At 44.5% G+C, this 23,897-nt stretch overlaps 2 protein-coding genes across 6 annotated transcripts in view; one reads left to right on the forward strand and one right to left on the reverse strand.

Moving 5' to 3' along the window:
- Positions 1-3,728, forward strand: part of GGACT (gamma-glutamylamine cyclotransferase) — a 55,453-nt gene extending 51,725 nt beyond the window's left edge. For both annotated transcript variants that reach the window (XM_036297153.1, XM_036297154.1), the window contains one exon: positions 1,908-3,728. In XM_036297153.1, the coding sequence (XP_036153046.1) occupies positions 1,917-2,294 (378 nt within the window). In that variant the 5' untranslated portion in view covers positions 1,908-1,916 and the 3' untranslated portion in view covers positions 2,295-3,728. The remainder of the gene's footprint in view (positions 1-1,907) is intronic.
- Positions 3,729-3,858: 130 nt separating this feature from the next.
- PCCA (propionyl-CoA carboxylase subunit alpha) overlaps positions 3,859-23,897 on the reverse strand; it is a 385,844-nt gene continuing 365,805 nt past the window's right edge. For all 4 annotated transcript variants that reach the window (XM_036297141.1, XM_036297140.1, XM_036297142.1 and 1 more), the window contains 3 exons: positions 18,350-18,490; positions 7,004-7,081; positions 3,859-4,185 (listed from right to left, as the gene is read on the reverse strand). In XM_036297141.1, coding sequence (XP_036153034.1) covers positions 4,117-4,185; positions 7,004-7,081; positions 18,350-18,490 — 288 coding nt within the window. In that variant the 3' untranslated portion in view covers positions 3,859-4,116. The remainder of the gene's footprint in view (positions 4,186-7,003; positions 7,082-18,349; positions 18,491-23,897) is intronic.

A 23,897-nucleotide genomic window follows, 5' to 3' on the forward strand; every position in this document is an offset into this window, starting at 1 on the left:
CTTGCCCTCTCTCTTCTTCTGGTACCCCTATAATTCTGATGTTGGTACGCTTGAAGTTGTCCCAGAGGCTCCTTACACTATCTTCATATTTTTGGAATCTCTTTTCTTTTTTCTTTTTCGGTTGGGTATTTTTTGTTTCTTTGTATTTCATATCTTTGACTTGATTTTTGGGATCCTCTTGTCTGCTGTTGGATCTCTGTAAATTATTCTTTATTTCAGTCAGTGTATGCTTAATTTCTAGTTGGTCCTTTTTCATGTCCTCCATGGTCTCACTATACTTATTGAGGGACTCATTAAATTTATCGGCGGTTTCCATAAAATTCTTGAAAAACCTTATAAACGTGGCCTTGAATTCTATATCCAGTCGTTTGCTTTCCTCCATTTCTGCCATTTGTGACCTGTTTCTTTGTCTCCGCATTTTGGCTGCTTCCCTGTGTTGATAGAGTGGCTTTGTGTGCTAGGTGTCCTGTAGGGCCCAGTGGCTCAGCCTCCCCAGTTACCTGAGGTGGACACTCTTGGTGCACCCCCTCGTGGGCTTTGTGCACAGTCTTGTTGTAGCTATGCCTTGGTTGTTGTAGGATCACTGGGAGGAATTGACCTCCAGGGCAATTGGCAGCGAGAATCAGCTGCCCTGATGATGCTCAGCTGTGTAGCATTGCAAGCCGCTGTGGGGCCTGGGCCTTCTCTTGGAAGCTCTGAGTCTATTTGGCCCAGCTGCGGTTAGGTAATTACAGGTTGCACATGGCCGGGGCATTCATATGCAAAAGCCTCTGCCGAAGCCTGGGCGGGGCGGGGTCTCAAGGAATCAAAGGGCTGAGAAAGCAGGTATGGCGGAGCCTCAGCCCTGCCCTAAGGAGTCGCGAGTCCCAGTGTCCCGGCAACGGCTGCAAGCACCTCTGAGGGAAAGCCGCTCTCAAGCTCGCCCGCTGCCAGACAGTCCAGTATCTCCCCGTATGAGCCCTGGGTCCCCAGAGACTTCCCGGAACCGGATTTCAGAGGCGTCGGGAGCTTGTGTCTCCCTCCGGATTCAAAAAGACAGCCGCGTCCTCAGGTGCCAGACCCTTTCCGTGCGCGCGAGCCCCCGTACCTCTGCACGCCACCTCCGCAGCTCCTCCTGCTCGCAGTGTGCTTTTCTTTCCTTCTAGTTGTAGAATTTACACTCAGCCAGCCCTCCTGTAGTTCTGGATGATGTCCACCTTGTGTTTTTGATGCATTTATCGATTGTTGTGGGAAGCAGAAATTTCCCGGTGTTTATGCCGCCATCTTAGTTTCTCCCGTATTCTTTTTTTCTGTAATATTTGTGTGCTTTTTAAAGTCCTTTTAAAATGATTAAAAATGACCCTAGCTGGCTTGGCTCAGTGGATAGAGCGTTGGCCTGTGGACTGAAAGGTCCTGGGTTCGATTCTGGTCAAGGGCACATGCCGGGGGTGGCAGGCTTGATCCCCAGTGTGGGGCATGCAGAAGGCAGCTGATCAATGATTCTCTCTCATCATTGATGTTTCTCTCTCTCTCTCTCTCCCTCACCCTTCCTCTCTGAAATCAATAAAAATAAATTTAAATAAATAAGTAAATAAAATGACTAGAAATGAACTGCTCTGGAAAACAGCAGTTCTCAGGGCTCGATCCCAGGACAGACTGTCTCCATCTGGCAAGTATGTTCTCACGATGAGTGCCTGTCCTCAGATAATGATGTAAAGGGTTGGAGGGGTCTACTGGAACCTCAAGCCACCACGGGGTGGTCAAGAGCAGTGGGCTCTGGACTGTGGTGGGGTTGGGAACAGCTGCTCCAGCAGGAACCGAAATATTTACTCTGTGGCCCTTCCAGGCCAGCTTCCAACCCCGACTGAGACCAAGCCCTTGCCCGTCTGACACGTGTTCCGACAGCCTGCTTCCTTTCTCCTCCGCAGGCCTGCGCGATGGCCGACGTGTTCGTGTACGGGACCCTGAAGCGAGGCCAGCCCAACCACAAGGTCCTGCTGGACGCCACCAACGGCTGCGCCACCTTCCGGGGCCGGGGCCGGGGCCGCATGGTGGAGCCGTACCCCTTGGTGATCGCCGGGGAGCCTAACATTCCGCGGCTGCTGAACCTGCCGGGGCGCGGCTACCGCGTGTTCGGGGAGATCTACGCTGTGGACGAGCAGATGCTGCGCGTCCTCGATGAGTTCGAGGCTCCCCTACCATCCACGGGAAAACAGATAAAAGCCCAAGGAAGGCTCCCTAGCCAGGGGACACACAGAGCCCTGCGGATAAGATCCCCTCGGCGTGATCTGCATGCACTGAATGCAGAAGCCTAATGATGTCCTTGGAAACAAATATTTGTAAAACTCCATCTGTGGGAAAAGAAAGACTCTCTTTCTTTTACTGTCAGCCAATTTCCTAGATAATGTTGACATACCAATAACAAGATTGTGCCCTTAAATCTACCCATCTCATACGGCTTTATTGCTTGCTGCTTAAAGAGCATCAGGTTTTTGAATGTCCTGGGTAAGACAAATTTAGGATTTTAATTCCCCTAAATGGCATTTCAGGAACTCATATGTTATCATACTTTCCTTGCTTCTCTGTCTGCTTTGCTTTAATCTGAAGATGACATTTAAAATGAATGTGAAGACTTTGTGTTGCAGCTAGATTTTAGCAGCCCTACTCTATTGATTCTGACCTGTATAGCACCAAGAAAAAAAAAATGCTAAGCTGATCTTGGATGTCTCAGTGTAATAAATAATAAAAGAAACTCAAGAAAAGCATGCTGCATTTTAGAGTAGTTTTGGAGGACATACAACATTTTTCTTCACAATTTTCAGATCAAGCTTATTAAAGAGACTATTAAAGATCATTTAAAATTAAATGTTTTAGAAAATCAAATACAAAAGTATTGGTGTCATTTTGGCCCTTTTCTTGGCCCTTATTTGGTAGAAGATTCTTTTTATTCTAATCTAGCAAAATAATGAGCACCCACTTGCTGGCAGACACAGCTGAACACCCTGATTTCAGATGGAAGCTCCCCCAAGCCCAGTGCCCAGCAGTGAGCACTGTCCCTGCTTCTGAGGGAGCGCATTTGGGGGTGGGCCTTTGGAGAAGAACCAACACATTAGCAATTTGTTCTTCAGGCCTGACAGAAAGCTTAGCTTCCAAATACAAACAGCACTTAAAATAATTTTAGTGAGGCACGAAGTAGCAATTACTACCCACCTCCACCTCGTGATCTGTCAGCGTAGATTCAGATCAGTGCGCGACTGCCTCTGCTTGCTTACCAGCAAAGTGTGAAATGTATTCCAAGAACTTCAGAACCGAATGAAAATGCAGCTGCTGATCTCAGAAACCTCGTCTCCTCTGGGAGAGCTCGCTTACTCTTCAACTTAATGGTAGACTGTGATCGCTAACTGCATCTGGCACACAAACATGATCATTATTTTTAGCCCCTTTTTCCTAATTGGAAACTTGCTTCACAAAGACACAAAAAGGCAAGGACGGGTATCAGCCCCACCCACTGCAGTTGGGGTGAGGGGGACCTGGGGGAAGAGGGGCCCTGTGAGTCATCTCTCCTTAAGGGGACGTCCAGGGATCCAACAGATCCAGTACTTACCCATTAGAGCCCCGCAGGGGGATGTCCATGATCGTCATCTGTGCTGTATGGGCTGAGGGAGTTACGAATAACCACAAACAGGAGTCCTCAACCAGGATGAGCAGGCATTCTGACTATAGGGTGGCAAATGCTAATTTACGAAAACTGAAGACAGAGCTGGGATTTATATAAATATTTTAAAGGATCACAATGAAATGCTAGTATTTAAAGTCCACGGGCACAGACCGTGGCCTCTTATGTACATTGTCTTCATTCAAAAAAAGGGCAAACTAATATTTAGACAAGCGCTCAATTTTATTGATTTAACTTTGACACTAGGAAATCTCATAGCAGAAGTACAAATCATATGTACAAGTATTTATATCAGTAAAAATTTCCATTGGTGATTTTTTGGCAGAATGTTGGTTTTGACTATATGTGGAATAAATATGGCCATGTAAAATCTGCTGCAAAATGCTTGGATAAATTGAGTGAAAGAATAATAATACAAATGGCTAATTAAATTGGGCAACGGCTGAAAGGCTATAAATACTTCATTGCAGTTCCACGAGCAGATCTCCTTCTCCAACCGTGTCCCCAGCTTTACAATGCACCGATTTCACCTTGAATAAAAAAAAAAGAGGGGGGTAAGAATGATTAACTACATCAGGAGGGAGCAATGTCGTCATCGTTTCTGGAAGTGGAGAAACGGCCTGATAGGCTGGGAGCACAGGTAGGACTCCGGGCTCACACAGTCAGAAGGGACCTCGTGCTGAGGGACAGCCTCGTGCAGGGCTGTGACTCACCACCTTCCCCTGCCCTGGTGCTCCTGTCCTTGTCCTTAAGTCGCTGGTGCAAGGCAATTTCTGCTGGCTGGCCCTTGCCCTGGGTGCACACAGGGGTCTAGGCAGCACCCTAAGAGCCACTAGTGTTGACCTGGATAAGCTCTCAACACCAGTCCTCCACAGTCTCTGCTGTTTCAGGTTGCAGAAATGTTCTCCGAGAGTGAATGGTATACTTAGTTTATTGTAACAACAGCAACAACAAGCCCAAACCAAAGGCAATGATACAAGAGTCCAAACAGGTACTAATTCACATAGCCTGATCAGAAACTTCCCTGTGAAGGGAAATGAAACTCTCAGAAGTCGTGGGCTGCACTGACAGCACTTGGAGGTGTGATATGGAGCAAGCACTGAGCTCCCTCGATGTTGCTAGTGTGCCCTTTCATTCTCATTTCTCCCAATTTTAATCAGGTTTGCTTTCCCAAATTGTGTTCAGATTTCAAAAAAGAGGATAAGGGGTTGAACTGGGCAAGAGATAGTGGTTTGACTTCTTGGGAGTTTCTTCCTTGGGTGAGAAAATGAACAAAGGGTTGGAACTAACGAGTGGCACACAGGAACAGTGCCAGCGACAGCAGGCTCCGTGCAGTGGGCTAGAAGGGCCTTCTTCCCCTGACCTGTAGCCCAGGCTCTTTCAGGCCGACCTGAACCTGTGCAATGACTACTTCAAAGACCTTGCTCAACAGGTGCTATTTGCACCGAAGTGGCTGCTTTTATGATCTGAAACCTCCGGTGTTTATATAGGCAGTATTTTTCATGAGGCTGCGATTACTAGAGTCAAGAACTTGCTTCTTTGTGAACCTTTTCTCTGGGAGGAAAAATGGCCCCCAGGTAGGAACCACCAGCCCCTCGGCTCTCCAGCACCTGGTCCTCTGGGCTGGGGCTCTGGCCAATCCTGGTGCCCTGCTGCGGGATGGAGGGAAACGGGATGAGCAGGAAGCAGCTAAGAGGGGTCAGGCCATAGACAAATTCGCCCAGAGCCCACTGACACCCTGAAAGCAGCTCTGGGCTGCTGACTAGGGAGCAGCCGAGCCTTCACCATGACGCCCAGGCCACGAGGACGTAAAACACACTGACAGACACGAGCCCTTGCTCCTTCAGGGAGCCGTGACCAAGTTCATTTCTGCATTAGTACCTCAGTCCATCAATACAGGCCCTTGACATGCATCTGACATATTCTGCTTCCCCCCAAATGAGGGCAGGTTCTCGTCACAGATGGAAATCTCATGGTGCTAATGCAGTGTCAGTGTTAATCTCAAGGAACAAACGTAACAGTTTCACAAGAGCAGAAACCAGTATTTTCTTGTTCACCTTATAAAAATCATGTAGCCTTACCTGGTCTAACTCAGTGGATAGAGCACTGGCCTGGGGACTGAAGGGTCCCAGGTTCGATTCCTGTCAAGGGCACATGCCCGGGTTTCGGGCTCAATCCCCAGTATGGGCTGTGCAGGAGGAGGCGGCCAATCAATGATTCTCTTTCATCATTGATGTTTCTATCTTTCCCTTCTCCCTCTCTGAAGTCAATAAAAAAAAATGTGTGTATATATATATATATATATATATATATATATATATATATATATATATTAAAAAAGTAATCATGTAGAAAGCAGGATTCCTTAAAAACCCCACAAATCAAGCCTTTCTTCTCTTTCAAACCCATGGAGATGGGACAGCTGTATGCAGCCCCCTCCAGCCTGGCCTTGCCCTCCCGTCGGGATGGACTGGAGTCCTCAGCATGTTCTCTGAGCATCAGTTCATTTCTCTTTGGGTGACAAACGGAGGCTGTGTCTCCCTGATGCAGATTTCACTGTGAGCTGACAGCACCTCTCTGCCAGGGCACCATGGTCCCCAGGTCCAGCCTCACTGTCCAGGTGTGGCCACACTGCAGGACGTGGCCGCATGCGCTGCCATCATCACCCCCCTGCCCGCCTCGCTCCAGACCTCTGCCCAAATTGTCCTTCAGAAAAGGATCATTCTGCTACAAATGGTGTCTTTATAGTCACAGAAAGGATAATGAAGTTATTGCTTTAAAGGCCTTTTCTATTTTCTTCAAGGAGAAAATACATTTAAGAAGTTTTTACTCTTAATAAATTTCAGTACTAATACATCATCTCCTTTCTCTCCCTAAATCATTACGTCCCACATGTGTACATGGGGCTTTCAGCTCCTCTTGATCTAAAATTGAATTGTTCTCTTTGTGGAGAAATTATCTTGAAGAGTTACATTAATTTTTGCAATCTCTAAAACCATTTCCTGCTGTGTCGCCTAAGTCTCAGATAACTAACTGCCTCCAAGACAGATGTAAACATTAAAAATTAAAGACCCCTTAATTTGAAAGACATTAAGGTGAAGAACAATTGTTCCTTGACTATCTGAACACTATACAGACACTCTCGGAAGGCCTGCTCTCCACAAGACCAGGACACACCGACCCAGGGAGGGAAGAGCTCCGATCTAAGGTCCCTCATCTGAGGGAGGGATGTGTGGGAAGAGATTGTGCCTGTGGTCCCTTTCAGGCCTAATCGTCCAAGATTCAAAGGTGGAAGTTCTGCTTCCTGTCACAGAGCTGACATGAGCTGGCAGGAACTTGGGGACATACCTTGCCAGTTTTCCCAGCTGTCATGCTGTTCTGCATTTTCATGGCTTCAATCACACATATTTCCTGACCTTCTGATACCTGGAAAATGAATAAAAATGGACAGAAGTTTTAGCAGCACTGTTCAAGAGTGAAGCCATTAAGAAATTCTTCGTCCAACGTGCTAAAATTTTATCCAAACCGTAGCAACAAGCTCTGATAAATACTTCAAATCCCAAATCCCTCTTTGGGGGACAGCAGAGAAAGGCCATGCCTAGGAACCAGAGATATGGCAAACAGGCATGTTTCCCACTCACACGCAATGAATTGGTAAATCTACAGAGAGAAAGATTTGTGGTCCCAGAGGCTGAGGAAAAGGGGAATGGCTGCTGATGGATGGGTACACAGCTTCCTTTGGGAGGTGGGTGAAAATGTTCTCGGATTGACTGTGGTGATGGTTACACAACTCGGTGAATAAACCAAAACCACTCAAGTGCATACTTTTAAAGGAATAAATTACATGTGAATTTTACCTCAGTAAAGCTGGTATCAAAAAATGGAGTTTCTCTCTACAGACCTGGGGAGCTGGGAACCACAGCCAAACATCCAGGCCCCGGGGACCACGGTCCCCAACCGCACAGGGCAGGGAATGGTGTCTAGAGCTGTGCCCATTCCTTGCCAGGACACCAGGAGCTCCCACTGGCCTGGGCTCCGGGGCTCACGCTTGGTATGGTGAAGTCTGCCTGCTGTTATGCGGGAAATTCAGGCCGACCTTGGTATAAACTCCCTGGGTTTAACCTGGGTCTTCCCCTCAGGATTCAGCTGTAACTAACAGCCATTCTGTGTTTTTTCTCTGCCCTCGATGGGTAAGCACCAAGGGCAGGGCTGGGTTTTCTCCTATCTTTGTGAAAAACAGCCTCCCAGTCTTTGAAATGGGAGAGTCCAATTTCCTAGGGCAACCGGCTATGTGGGGGCTGGTGGGCATCTGGTGGGGGGCTCCTGGGCTCTCACACCACTGCAGCTGTGCTTGCCCAGCGTCGCAGAAGTGCCTGGAGAATGTTCTTTCCTGAAATCCCCAGATGATCTCCAAACCCTGTCCGGCCCCCCCGCGGGGCACAAGCTGTCTCGCTGGCAGGCGGCACTGCCTGAGCCCTATGCACGCATTCCTTCCCTCCGCTGATCAGGTGGTGGGCTGCTTTTTCCTGGCACAGAAACGTAGGAAGAGAGGGGATGCCAAGCTTCGGTGCTGGCACGGAGGAGAGACTGTGCTGCAGAGCTGGGCATGAAGCACTGCGCTCGCTGCCCTTTTTGATGCATTTTCACCTGGCATCTGCATTCCAGGGAGAGGAAGAACCAACTCGAGAGGGCTGTTCTTTCAAACTTACTGTTCTTCAAAACGCAGAGGAAGAGCAGTGAGGGCAGCTCAAAGACAAGGTGGGTGCCCAGGCAGGGTGTCAACAGCTACCCCTCAAGTTGTCATTTCAGAGCCTTGGGACCAGGCAAGATGGGGGAAGGGCAAGTTCCCCTGCCATTTAGCTCCACACAGAGAGCCCGGGTGGACCCAGACCCAGGCTTCTGAGACCGAGGCTGAGCGTCAGAGCTGACCTCAGGAGACAGCACTCCAACCCAAGCACGGGGCATTCCAACAGGCTCAGGGGCTTTTGGGAAATGGATCTGAAATTCAACAATGGGAATTCCACTCAAAAATTAGCAGTCAGGCCGAAACCGGTTTGGCTCAGTGGATAGAGCGTCGGCCTGCGGACTGAAAGGTCCCAGGTTCGATTCTGGTCAAGGGCATGTACCTGGGTCGCAGGCATATCCCCAGTGGGGGGTGTGCAGGAGGCGGCTGATCGATGTTTCTCTCTCATCGATGTTTCTAACTCTCTATCTCTCTCCCTTCCTCTCTGTGAAAAATCAATAAAATATATTTAAAAAAAAAAATTAGCAGTCCGCTCCCCCCCTTGGGGCTCCGGTAGCTCTTTCCTCCACAGATGGAGTGCCCACACTCCATGGAGCCTGGCCCCCGCCACACCCTCCCAGCCAGGCTTCCTCGACTGGCTTGCTCAGAGCCCCTTCTCCCCATCCCGGGCCCCGTGGGCTTCTCTTAGGCAGACACAGCCTTGCTCCTCTGCAGTGGCTCACCCACTGCTTGGCATCTGCTGGCCAGAGTGCCCCTCACTGCTTCTTAGAGAACCTCAAGTAAGTGAATTCACAGTTAATGCAAATATGAAAAAGAAATGAACCAGGAGATTTCCAAAAGTTACCCCAAGGGTAGGCCAGCCTAGGCCAATCTGACAGCAATACCCCGGGAAACTTGTGGAAGGACAGCTGGGCCTGGGCCACAGCCCCACCCCAGCCACACTGAGGTTAGATCAGGGCCTGCTGGAGCCTGGGGGCAGTAGAGACAGAAAGTCTAGGGGGCCCACTAACAGTCTTTCTTAGCTGGCCCTGATGCTTGCAGCATGGGTGGTGTGTACAAGTAGCTACAAGTGGTAGGTCCCCAACTGTTTACCAGAAAAACAAAACCTCTGATGTAGCCAGAGGTAATCAGGACAGGTGGGAAAGTCCCAAATCTGCAACACCCCCTTCGCTCTGATTGTCTGGCTCTGGCAATTTGATTACCAGGACTTCACGGAGAGCGCCGACTCTGCCGCGACTGCCTTCTGCCCTCCCACAGCCAGCGCTGTCCTGGCCGACAAAATTCAACCCCACAGCTTCCTCTTCCTTCCCGGTTTCTCTCCCTAGTGCAGTGGTTCTCAACCTTCCTAATGCCGCGACCCCTTAATACAGTTCCTCATGTTGTGGTGACCCCCAACCATAAAATTATTTTCGTTGCTACTTCATAACTGTAATTTTGCTTCTGTTATGAATCGTAATGTAAATATCTGATATGCAGGATGGTCTTAGGCGACCCCTGTGAAAGGGTCGTTCGACCCCCAAAGGGGTCGCGACCCACAGGTTGAGAACCGCTGCCCTAGTGTCTGCTGGTCTCCACCTTTATTACTGAGCTGTAGATAGAAATTTAAGTAATTCATCTCTCTCTCTGTTCACTTAATCTGCTGTGTAGTCTGTGTTCACTCATTTGTCCCGAAAAGAGAAAAAACTCTTGGAAGCTGTTTCTTCACCCCTCAGAACAGTGAGATATGTTTCGGTCAATAGAATCACTTTATACCTGCACATGTGAACATGATCTCAATTCATTATTTCATTCCTCAAAAATCCAAGTTGGGTAAGAAACATGGTATAAACCACATAGCAAAGAATGCAGACGGGGCTGTAAGTAGGGGTTCCAGTCCAACAACGCCGAAAGGGCGTGCCCAGGCCTCTCACCTCAGCAACCTGGAAGCCTCCTTGTGCAGAGGTGCCCCCCCGCACCCCCCGCCCACATTACTGGGGAAGGCTGGTGTACCTTGTGGATTTCCCTGCTGCTCAGAACACCGGGCATTAATTGCATGAGCACAGGGGCTGCGTAAAGTCAGTTTCCACCCCACAGCTCACATGTGAGGGCCTGGCTCCTGAAGGAGCTGTGTGTGCACACTTCTCTAACACTTCTGTGAATCTTCTGATAAAGACTTAATGATTATGACAGGATGTCTCCAGCGTTGGGCTTACAAAATGGTCACAAGCCCCGCAAGTCTTTTTGATCAACCTCGTCAGCCTGATGTACTTCTCCACTCCCTGTCTAATTGCTGTAAAGTCTGGAGGCCTGAATCCTATATCTTTCACCCGGCTTATTGCGTCCTCTCCTTTGACATGGGGTCAAGGTTCACATTCGCATCCGATTATGGGAGCGCACTCATTAGGCAGGAGCCGGCCTTGCTCCAACATGAGTGAGTGAGCTGGAGAGAGGACTCGGCCCATGTACTGGGCAGATTTCAGTCCGTTCAGGAGCCCTGGATGTCGCCGGCCTGCTCTGTGCTGAAGCGCTTCAGACATCTCCAGCTGATGATTAATTGTGAGTGATGGGAAATAAAATCCAGTAAAGCCAGCTGCTTGCCATGGTCGGCAAAATGACTCTAATGGATATAGGCTGCCAATTTTCCAGTTTTACTGGCAAGTCTTCCAAGTGTAATTAAGGGAAGTTATAAATGATATGGAAATCTATCAAGTTCCATTTATTTTCAGAGGACTCTTTCCCCAGAGACTTTTATCTTCAATTAAAGCTCCCAATAGCCTTCTACCAAGTTCCTTTCACTTCTTCCCCAAAGATTAAAAGACACACAACCTTCTGCTGCACATGTCGCTCTTGGAAAACATGTTAAGACTGGGACACGCTCGGCAACTTGTGTTATTCAGACTGCAAGTGCAGGGAGAAAGCTCAAAAGAAGTGCAGGAAGAGGACGGGAAGAGAAAGGGTGAAAGGCCTGCACCAAACATAAAAGGAAGCCCCCAAAAGTACAGACTTGAAAGCTGTGCTCAATACCAGATATTCATCACAAGGTGGTGTAGCTCACTAATGTTATTTGATTTGGAATAAAGGCATGAAAATGATGGCAAAGGCCTAAAATTGGAGATGTGAAGGATGACTGCACAGTATTCCATTTCTCAATTTCATCCTTCAGAGCCACAAAATGGGGGCGACACAGTGACGGGATGAGGTTTACAGTAACAGCTGTGGTCTTCCCACACGAGGGAGGCCCTTCTAATGGGCTGAGGTCTGTTTAGAACAGACGGGGAGCAACAAAACAAGGTTCCCTATTAGGAGTGTGCCGTCATATTTCTGATAAAGAAAATGATTATGGCCCAGGGTCGGATTTCCTTTAAGACGGCCCCTCTCCTCTTTTGTGGTCCAGAACCGGGGCCGATGTTAAAAGTGTTATCCTTTAAATATAGGCATGAGGTCAGAAACAGTGGAGGGGTTTTCCCCTGCAAGCCCACTCTCTAGCAACTGTAAAGAATGCATAGGAAACTGTGCCAGTGGCATATGGCTTTCTACTGTGCTAAACATTCATACAAAAGACAGGTTCATCAGTCATTGGAGTATCTGGATAAAAAATTAGCTCCTGATGGATGGTATTTTGAGCTTACCTGCTGCTAGTACATTACCAGAGAAACACAGGTTTTGAAACCCACATGACATTAGAAACTGCAGACCATGAAATACGACACATGCAGGAGCACATAACGTACGCCAGATTATACAAAATAATAAATAAGCTACTTAAACCCTCTGCCTAAAATTGGGCCCGCTGCAAGGAACCCTGGGCCATTTCTACGCAGGCCAATTAATGCACAGCATCTGCTGCATAGAAGCAGGGCACGAAGCACTTCCGAATGATTTCAGCAATTAAAAGAAAACTGTTTCCTGCCTGTTCAGACAGCAACTGTTTCAATGCAAGAGTGAGCACCAAATCACTGCGTGCAGCTGAAAAATTAAGTCCCCTTTTTGGGGAAGAGGGTGGGTGGGAGGAAGAATTTTTATGGAAAAAGGAGCCTTCTTTTGTTGTCCTACATTCTGTGTTTTTCTGCCAAATTAGACAGAAGGCTCGGAGGGCTTACCGGCCCGCTGCAGTCTCCCCTTCTGCTGCACTGGGCCCCCCGAAAGCACGGATCAATATCAACCCTGCTGACGACTCCACAAAAGTGAAAATCCTTCAATTACATTTTTAAAGGCAGTTCTACTTAGAACACAGGTGCCTGAATGCAATGCATTTTAAAGCCCTTAGATCTGAAGAAAGACGCAGTTAGCCACAGGAAAAAGGCATCTCAGATTTGGTTAAAAGGCACTGCTAGAATCTGATTGTAATAACTTCCTCTTTCTGAGCTGGTAAGATAGGCTGGTAAATATCCCCTGATATTCCCTGACGAAGAAATGTGCATTCACATCCCAACATCTTCATGTAAAGAGGGAGGGAGAAGACACCCCGGGAGGTTGTGCAGTAGTTAAGCAATAACGGAATGAACCATCATCAAATTACAAAGAAAGAGAAGGCAGGTGACAGCAATGCCGCCAAACCCCTTATCTCTCTCCAGGCTAAGGTCTCCTTTAACGGGTTTGTGCACCAGTCACCTGACTCAGGAGGGCACGAGCAGGAGAAGTAACATACTCCACCAAGGCAGATGGCTCGGAGGGACTGCAGGCCCCCACCTCTGCCCAGGCTCCCCCAGTTCCCCACTGGGGCAGCCCCTCTGGAATTGTGCAGTGGGTCTCAAAGCAGGGAGCTGAAAGGCTTGAGGAAAGAATACAGAGTTGTGGCCAGTGTTAAACATGTCCAGTTTTTCTTAAAATTTCTTAAAATGAAGAAAAATATTACACTCTACTGCTCTTTAAGTTAGCTCAAAACTAGAGCCAAAGCCTCTAGTAACCAAGAAAACTAGTTAAAATTGATGTCATTTACAATATCTTTAAGAAATCGGTCTGGATCCACTATCTTTGGGAAGTGTACTGTTTTAAAGGATTCGGAGAAATTTTATTTTATTTTTTGCAAAAGGGTGAGAAAGGATATTTTGAAATTTGGCCAAGTTGAGAACCGTTATCTTCAAAAATGTTTAAAGCAAAGCTAACAAACATCCCCTATAATCCCAAACAGGTCATTCCTAGAAAAATTAAATCAAATGCCAGATTTGTAGAAGACTCTCCTATAATATTTAATTTGTTGATTAATCTATAAAAATATTTTCTTATATTGATAATTATCATTAAGTTGTAAAAATTCCCCAAGTTTTACTCCAACAAAAATTGTCCCTAATGTTTAAAAGTAAATGCTACCTGGAAAAGATTAAAGGGCCAAATTCAGGACAGTGGTTACCTGAATTCGACTGGAAAGAACACAGGGCAAATTCACTGCATAAGCAGTGTCTTAGTCTTAAATAAAATGGAAAGCAAATGTGGTAAATTAGACAAGCAGAGAGCATACTATTCTTTATAACTTTCTGTATGTTCGTACCATTTCATAACTTAAAGTATAAAAAGTGTTAAATAATGAATTATGAATTTCCACGTGCTTTGGAATACAATCTGAGGTTTGGATGAAAAATTGGCACCTTATCAAATAAACTGCTTGAATAACTACTGCTATAAAATATGTAAATTTAATTATTACAATTATTTCCTGATTGTAAATCAAGGTATCCAAAAACTGGAAAATCTATCAAACAGCCAGGTCAGGTCCTCTGCCAGGGAAAGATGTGATTATTGACACTGGGCTGCATGGGGTACACAAGTCACTGCCAGGCGAACACACATCAGGAGAGCCCAAGCCAACCCTTCTCCTCGGCAGTACTTAAGCGCAGAGGAGGGTTCAAATCCTGCTTATCAAGACATGAAAAATAAAGGTCTCGCACCAAGTTTATTAGCGATTTCTCCAAGATCAGCTGTAAGCTCAACTGCAGATGGTTTAGGGACAAAGAGGAGGTGAGACTATCATGCTCACCCATCCACCTGCTTGGGTGCCCTCCCCCTGAAGGAGCACATGCAAAGGAGGGAAAAAAATCAGGGTGAAATCTGGGTGATACTCCCACTAATGATCCTAAACTTTATGTTTTCACTGGTACACTTTATACGACACCAATGTTGTTTTTTGCCTAAGTCACTGTTTATGAGAACAACAATCCCAAACACCTAATTACCTGCTACTGAATATCAGTCCTGCTACAAAGCACATCCTCCTCATCTTGGCCCCCAAATACTCCATCTGTCTTACTAATACTGGATGGGCTAAGTGGCAGGAAAAACCAGCAACAGGTACTTGATCAAGCTATCATTTTACCTGGTCTCACAAACTAATAAATCAAAAGTAATAATTAAGAAAGAAAGAAACATAAATGGTATACAGCTTGCTTCTGGGTCATGTCTCACTAAACTGTGGATGTATTAAATAAGATAAATATTTCAAAATCTAAACATGACTAGAACAAATCTTAATTAAATGCAATATTAAAATATCCCATTGGGCTGCCTCATTGTTATTTTTATTTTTTGTTTTCTTTCTGATATCAAAAGGCTAACAAAACAAATGTGCTCATGATGACTTTATTTTTATACTTCAAAGTCAAATGAAATTGTGCAGAAATTTCAACAGCTGTAAGTCTAATGCTGAAAAAAATTGTGTTCAGCCATCATTCTGAAAGAATATATATTCAATATTTTTGTTCAAGAATATCATAAAGATAGAAATGAAAACAGTGAAAACAAGTTATTAAAAATGCGAACTTTGATTATAGAAGTGCCCCCAGGTTATGAAAGTGTTAAATGTACAGAAAAATGGCTATTTTTCAAAATGAAACTAAAATCAGTCCTTAAAAATATTTTCAGAACTCTTATAAAAAAAGCACATAAGACAGGCGTATAAAAGTCATCTGGTGATTTGTTTTCTGGATTAAATGTGTGATTCTAGACTTTTATGATCCAGTTCTGCTTAGTTTCTAATTGGTTTGTTTGTATATATGTATTTTACTGTTTATTAACTAGAATCCCCGCCCTGCATGTTCAAAAGGGCTATTCTATAAACATTTAAAAAGATTCCTCTGCCACACTTAATGCTAAACAGTGAAAGTACTAGGAACTTCTGCTGTCTGAACCTGATGGCAGCATGCAGAGCGCAGCTGGCTTCCTCACACCATCTCTACTTCCCAACTGCCACCCAGCGCACTCTGTCCTGAGATGTTTTTCTTAACTTTGTTAAAATTGCGTACTTCACAACCAAGATTTGTTATTTGTTACTTGTGGGACACATTATTGCCAGGCTCACCAGTCTAAGATTTGTGAAGTTTTATTTCAGCTAAATGTAAAAATTACAGATAACTGGAATTCAGCCTACACAAAACAACATTTCAAAGAAAAGAGAATACTTGTCGGCCCTGAGTTGTTTTTTTAGATCCTTGTTTTCCTTGAAAATACACAGATGATTGATTCCATTCTCTTCCTATTGATAAAAGTGGGACCTTGGCTCAGCTATTGTTATTGCTGAGAACAGTACAACATGCCCTGCAGTGTTACAATAATTTTAAACCTCAACACTTAAAAGGTACAAGTATTATTTTCTTACTGTGGCCTTGAGCAAGTGCCCTGCCCTTGGTCCAAGGAAAGTTTCTTGTGTTTTAATTACATGAAGCAGATTTAACTATATGAATAGTAAGAGCTGACCAGTAAACGTCTCGCCCTGCATTTGGCTTAGGTATTAGCGGTTTGGGACATTTTTCACAAATAATAACTCAAGAGTGAACACTATTTTATTAAAACATAATGTCACAAAATATAAAAGGAAGTTCTGCCAGGACTAGAAGTGGTTCTGGGAGGTGAAGAGAAATAAAAAGAAAGCATTTGGTCTCCCAGCCCAGCCTAGGCACATGCGCACAAAGAGCATTTATATGGAAGGTGAAGGACTGAGGGTATACCCCGCAGCCATGTCCTCTGACTTTAAAGGAATATGTGAAATAGAGACTCCAGTCAGTTCTCAAATTAAGCCATTCTTGAATACCCACATGTAATTACTGGTGGTGGTTTTCAATATCTGAGCTACCCCAATGAACCAAAAATTAATACACATTGTTCCATTTTACTAAATGCCCTGCTTTCCCACATTAAATTATTAACCAGGAAACGGAAAGCATGAAGGCTAAACCCTTCTGGTATCTGGAGAAGCCAGAGGAGGAGGGAGCAGTTGTTGGAAGCAAGAAGGCTGCAAGCTGCCTGTTCTCTGCCCCAGCACAGCCACAGCCAGGAGGCTGGAGCAAACGGAGGAGCAGGGCCGCCAGGAAGGGCCCCTCCACGCTCAGCAGGAGCCGCCTCCCGCCTCTCAGGGTTTGACTCAGGTGTTGGAAAAGTAAGGGTTGCCATTAAACACTCATTTTTTTTTAAAGCACAAATGTGATTTTATGATTAAAAACACACAATTAGGACTGACAAGCTCAGTATACAGCCCATGTGGCTTCCAGAAAAAGCTTAAGAAGGAAGATAAAAAAAAAGCAACCACCCCTCACATTGTTTACCATCCTATGGAAGATTCCACTAACTGTGCTGCTGATTAGTGTGAGTGCACACAGCTCACTGCCAAGGCCAAGGGGCTATCTCCTCAGAATCTAACCCTTTAGGACAGCGGTTCTCAACCTGTGGGTCGCGACCCCTTTGGGGGTCGAACGACCCTTTCACAGGGGTCGCCTAAGACCATCGGAAAACACATATATAATTACATATTGTTTTTGTGATTAATCACTATGCTTTAATTATGTTCAATTTGTAACAATGAAAATACATCCTGCATACCAGATATTTACATTACGATTCATAACAGTAGCAAAATTACAGTTATGAAGTAGCAACGAAAATAATTTTATGGTTGGGTCACCATAACATGAGGAACTGTATTAAAGGGTCGCGGCATTAGGAAGGTTGAGAACCACTGCTTTAGAATGAAGAAATACAAGGCAAGCCCCTCCCCATATTCATCACATACATGTAATTTTTAAAGTATCAGGGCTAATCATTTCAATAACTGAAACTGATTATTTTTCTTAATATTCACTCATTATAAATACTTTTCTAGAATCCACTGACAACTATGTGAGTTTTTCCTCAATGTTATTTTATTTATGTTAATAAAGAAATACAGAAGCAGTTTTAATGTAATTTTTACAGGAAAATATATAAACCCCTGTAACTTAACTGAGTCACAAAATGGAATTACCATCTCATTCATGAAAGACTATCATGTTTCGCCCTTATTTATGGCGGCACATAAACAAAAATGCAAGTATTTACATGCCCCCTAGAAATCTTCTGGTTAAATCTTTGTTTCCTTTTTACTTTTGCTGTTAATAAGTAATTTCTAACCATGCTTTCAGAAAATGCATGGATCCCACCAATCTGTCCACAGCACGCCATTGTGAGACTGAACATGTTAATAGAACTTTGATTATTAATAGAGCTTTGATTTGTGCCTTCATGTCACAACGTCAAAATGAAAAACTTCCTAAGTGATCCTAAGTTTTATTTATCAAGGTAGGGAAGTGCTCTGGTGCTACACGATTACAGAGTTAACTTTCCTTAGTTCCCTTCCCTTTTACTCCAAAAACCATGCCCAAAATTTCCCATCGGAGGATTATTTTTTGCTATGAGTTTTCTTCAAGGATGCTTAACGCACAGAGAGCTAAGAGAGTAAATAGAAATTTTAAATAGGATACTTCCTGGAACTCCAAATTTGCCAAATAACTGAATGAATTAGGCCTTATTTCGGTTCCAGTTCCAGATCATTTGAGGGGAGGGGCACTCAGATATTGTCACTAATCTGATTCAAATGTGAACAGTTGGACAAAATATGTACAAAAGCTACTTTGCTGTTTTGTGGGGGGTAGTATGACTCGAGAAAGACCTGCTCAGGAAGTAGCCACGCTTCAGTCTGCCCCCGCCCCACAGGCAGGCATGCTCCTTACCATGTCTCCAGGCTTGACGGAGATGGCCACCACCAGGCCAGGCATCGGGGAGCGAAGGGTGCTGCTCGTATCCTCAGCCACTTTTTCCAGCATAAATTTGTTCAATTCTGCGGCGAGTTTGGTTAAGATATGCACCTTGTACTTAAGGAAAAACAACGTAAGTGAGTTTAAATGATGAACGCTTTTCTCAAAAGTAGCATTCATTCAAAATCAGCTTTTACCTTTTAAATTTAAATGATAATGCCTTCGAAGTCACAGGCTTTTTAATTATTGTACATAAAAACAAAATAAATACAACTGTTTCTGGCACATGTTATGAGCCACTTACTGAAGAGATTTCTTGAAATAAGAACTTCTCTGTAATTAATTAGTGATAAATAGCCATCATTTTTGTTACATGAAGAAAACATCTGAAAATTTTATAAAGAAAACTGAGCATTTTTTTGTTTTCCCTTCACTGCTTACAAAACTTATCCCAATTAACACCAATTCCGTGAGCTGGGTCAGCCGAAGGGGAAAGGGGTGAGCGTGAGCACGCGCCAGTAGATGGCAGCAGACTGCTGTCTCTAACGCCCCACTCCCTCAAGGGGACTGCTGTTCTACGTATCAATAACTTAAGACAAAGGGTTTCATTGTTCATTTTGGGCAAAACAATACTTAAAATTCCATTTTTTCTAGTGACATAAAATGTTATATTCACGACTGAAAATGTTAGCCTTTCTCTTCAGGCACAGCGTTACATAGTCTTTCTGTAACAAGGTGGTTAGGATAGATACAGATGAAATATGATGAGAATGTCTTCTGTATTAAGGGACAATATAACAAGAGTTTAAAACCACTGAAAGAAAACAATATGCACAGCCAAGTATTTTAATGGCACCGTTTGTAGGTGGCTCACAAACAATTAGGGGCACACCAAAGGCAGTTCGAACAGGACATTTCTGGCGAAGAGAATTTCTGCCCAGCAGGAAAAATCCTGGATCTCTGTGAATAAACAGGTGAGCCTCAGTTTGGTCTACGTAAACAGAAACAAGATAAAATGGTGGGAGGACGTGTTAGCCGGTGAAGTGGGAACGGCCACCTGAAGATTCTTGGATCCCTACCAGATCGCATTTCCCCTGGGGAGGCAGATTGCAGCATCCAGGCGGCCCCATTTTGTTCAAAAAAAGCTGCTGTAACCTAAGGCCTCCTGTGGGCATCATGATGGCAGGGATGCAAAAGCAAAATAGAATTCACCCTTTAATTCGGTGCAGGGTTGGCGGAAATCTTTAAGTGTGCTCTTTGCGGGCCTATTTAAAGAGGAGGGAGGGGTGGGGGAGGGGCCCGAGGAAGCGCTTTGATGGCCTAAGTCAGAGCAGATGAACGGCACTGTGACAGGTTGAAGAATAACATCTTTTGCATGTTTCTTTACTCCTGAGTGTGTGTTTTGCAATCAAGACATACAAGTGTCTGCCAGTTTCTGAAGGATATGATCCTTAAGTGAAATTACAGGGCAAATAAAAGCTTTTTTGCTCCTATTAAAATTCATCTGAATCATAAGTGGCAAGGGAACAAGCGAGAAGAGTGCGCTCTGCTGTCAGTCTAATAAACATTCCAGGCAGAGAGGGACTATTTATCAACGAGGAATTGTACCTCAAAGTCCTTCATTACAGGAGAGAAAGAGAGGGGAGAATATAATTGTACCAAATTGCACAGCTTTAGTGTCTGTGCTGTCTGCCTTCGAAGGGAAGTCCAACATTAGAAGCACCATCAACAAAAAGTTCCTCTTCTTAGGTGGCTGCACCCTGGCCGCTCCTCCCCAGGGACTGATCAGCACTGGGCCCAGTTGTCTGGTTTTCAGTGCAGCATACAGATCTGTTTTTTGGTGGGTTTTGGTACACAATTTGGCTTCAAAATGTGAGCACTAAATTCAGGGAAAGCATCTTTCTGCACTGAGAATAAAGAATGTATCACATTTCACAACAGTGGATACCCTTAAAAACTAATTTTAGCTATATCACAAACAAGCCTGAATAGAAATCAAGTGCTAAGACTGTCCTAAGCTCCATTTCTCACCAGAAATGACAAGATCCTGACTAAAACTGGATCCTCTTACTATTTTTATAATTTTCCTATCTTTCGGATTCCTTTCTCTGTAGGACTCCTGCTTTGCTTGGAAAGAGATGTAAAAGAGCCACAAAACTCAGGGCCTTTAGATGCGGTCTTTGTTATTGATGAGATGTTCCTTTTCCTTTTGTATTTGTTTATTGTTCTTAAAATCTGTTTGGGGATAAGTGACTTATTGTAATCACAGGCAAAAAAAAAAAAAAAATAACAAGGGGGTAAATGCCTCAGGAGAGGCCTTGCTGCAAATAGTTGGCTTAGAAATGACCTCTCGGAATATAAAAGGAGGAGGCATCGGGGAGGTTCTCTTTTTAAGATTACCTTTGATGTTGTCCTGACCCCTGAGCATGCCCATGCAAACACGCCTTCTTAAAACAACCTCTTGGCTCGCCCGTGCAGCCTGCATGGGGTGCTTGCCAGGATGGGATCTAAGTGGAGTGCAGCATATGGGCCCATCAGAATGAATTGCTGGGTGAGAACCGTAAAAGGTTTTTGATGCCCCAGAAAAGAAGTCATTTAAGAATGTACACTAGGGCTTTCAAAGTTTATGATCAAAACTGCTATTTATTGGTTTCCCTGAATTCTTAGGGGGCACGGGCAGAGCAGCCAAGTAGTTGAGAGATTTCAGGAAAATGCCCTATGACGCGTGCAGTGCAGTCTGGCTGTACGCTAGGCATTTAAATATTCCTAATGGGGTCTGCAAAATGTCCCTGGAGAGTATTGATTTTAAGCTGTTGTTATTGTTTTCAAGCAGCAAAGCCATGAACTTGATGCTTTGGGAGTAAAAGTCCCTGATTGTAAAAGGCTAGTGGATAGCACAGAGAAGCGCAACCCTAGTAGCAGCAGAGGTGCTCACCCTGCAAGGTCACGAGGATCGTCTGCCTGAGGGATTAGGAGCTGCTTGCTGGTTCAATAGCTGCGGGTCATTAGTAGACGGAACCTCACTCTGTGGGTTTTGGGAGGTGCTCTCCAAACCACAGTCAAATTAATACGTCCTTGAAAAACACACCTCACCGGGTAAGAACAGGTGCTCCCCAGCTTAGCTTGCCAGACTCCTCAGTCCACATACACAATAAGGGGGTAACCAAGGTCTTATCTCATGATCTAATTATGGTAAAATAACCCAAGCCCAGGTCTCTAAGCAAATTAATTTTATGGTGTCTACAATGGTAAACCATGTCTAACAAGAAAATTTCTCCCAAAAAGTTCAAATGAAAGAAAGAAAAAGGGATCACACCAGACATGAAAGGATCAGGAAGAAAACTATAAGAGATGGACAATTAAAAGGAACATAATAGAATTGTTTTAAAACTTAACATACAGCTCTTAACATGAAACCTGATAAAAAGGGAAAAGAGGGAGCCCAGAGCTGTGGTTGTTGGGGGAGGAGGGAGCCAATCGTGGTTTGGGTTAACAAAAACATCCTGCAAGTGGGCATGCCCTCCTCTGCCATTCACACAATCTGGGCCACAAGCAGCCCTCACTGTGGATGCACCCCACTCAGGTGTCACACAAAACACCATCTTGCTGGTGTCTGCATTAGTTTAGTGTGTGTATCTCCTTATGGAGTTTAAATCCATGTGCTTCTCTCAAAGGCCTCCAGCTTCACCAGCGAGTTTATATATTCCACGCTCTCATGTGTCTGTATGATTTAGGGGTCTGTGGGCTCCTGGCAAGATGAGTGTTGGTTTGCTTTACATATTTTTTTCAGTTGTGATTTCCAAGCCTTTAGCTTCATTGCTCTTAAAGTAACCCAGCTCCAGTTTCCATTTCTACGCCATTCTCCCAACAATGAGGATATGTGAATGAACAGTAATGCTTTTTTCATGTCAACTGGGGGCCATCTCAGTCAATACTGTGCCAGAGTAAACGATGAACCTTAAGTGATGAACCTTTACTGTGGATTATTTTATATCAGTTATCCTAACATCCTGAAGCATTAGCCATATACCTACTGTTCATCGGCCCTCACTTATTTAGTGAGGTGGCAAGTCCAGTTCTTCAAATACAAGGACCTCTTCTTATTCAAAGTTCTATACCTTCTGGCCCCAAGGGTCTCCAACATTAAGCTGTGTCTTCATTTTCAGAGTGGGGCACTGAGAGCCAGCACTCAAATATGCCCCTAAAAGTTTACTTTCCTAACTTGAGCTACAGAAAAACTGCCAGCAACCAAAAATGCTGCAAAAATGATATATCTTTTAAAACAACAGCATGTCAGAAAAAGAGAAAAACACTAATGCAAATTAAAACACTTAGGTGGAATCAGAAAGGTAATCCAAACTTGTGTTGTTTTTCTCGCCTACGTTCCCTGTGAGATACACAATGAACACTTGAGGAAAACCATAGCCCGGGTTCAAAGCCATGTGAAACACATTCCCCTCCACTTCAGTATTAGACCCTACCCAACCCAACCCACCCAAATCTCCATGAAGCAATACTAAAAACACAGAATTAAAGCCTGAGGGGTCCTTATGGAGGTACAGCTCAGGTGAAGGCGCCTCCTACAGCTGCAGGCACTGGAGCAGCCTGTTAGCATAGAGCCGTGACAACTCCATCGGCACAGTCTCAAGGTAGCTGTCAATCAGGATGCATCATTTAATCCAACAGCACTCAGAGGACTTTCTCCGACAACCCACATGACAGCGTATCTACAGCTCTATTTACACCAGCGCCCAGTTGTGTTTACAATGCTGTTGTAATTAGAAAAGATGCAACAGGCAGCAATATTATTGAGATTTCCATTTTGCAGTATTGCCCTGTAAAGTGTGATCTTGCTTCACAGAGTCATGCTAAATGACAAAAGGCTATTTTCTTCCATCTCCTCGCTCAGACAGCGCTTCATTTGCAGCTATCTATAATTAGATTAATGGTGTACGGCAGTACAAAGCAGGCCCACTTCACATCAGATAGCATATGAATTAGGACAAACACTTATTTCAATTCCAGGCAGAGAAAGCAATGACTGGGGTATTTAGCATACCCTTTATGGTGGAATGAGATGTTAATTGTGTACCATTACCTCTAAACTGCTTGCTTGTTGTATAAATCACTGTGTTAATTGATGCAGAGATAGAAATGTAGCCACAGGCAAGAAAGCAAAGGAATGAGGGTTGAAGATGGTGGATAAAGGATTATCGGGTAAAACCATATGGAGATGAGGTTCCTTTGAAACCGTTCCTTTCTGCCCGTGAGCAGGGCTTCTGAAAAGTACAGAACAACTCTTGGTAGTGGGAAAGAAATTTTAGTTTTTCACATTCCTTTAAAAACACAAATTTCTTTTAAAAGTTGCTGGCTGTCAGAATTCCAAATAAGAGGTATGTGGAATTAATCTAAATGTGCACGTATGAAAATGTGGAATGTGCAGTTTTCAAATGGTCAGAACTCCATAACATTTGTAAACTACCCAAAGCGGACGTTTCTGACCCACCCACAGGAAAAAAAAAAA

Source organism: Myotis myotis, unplaced genomic scaffold (genome assembly GCF_014108235.1).
Source record: "Myotis myotis isolate mMyoMyo1 unplaced genomic scaffold, mMyoMyo1.p scaffold_m19_p_3, whole genome shotgun sequence".
Classification (NCBI taxonomy): Eukaryota; Metazoa; Chordata; class Mammalia; order Chiroptera; family Vespertilionidae; genus Myotis; species Myotis myotis.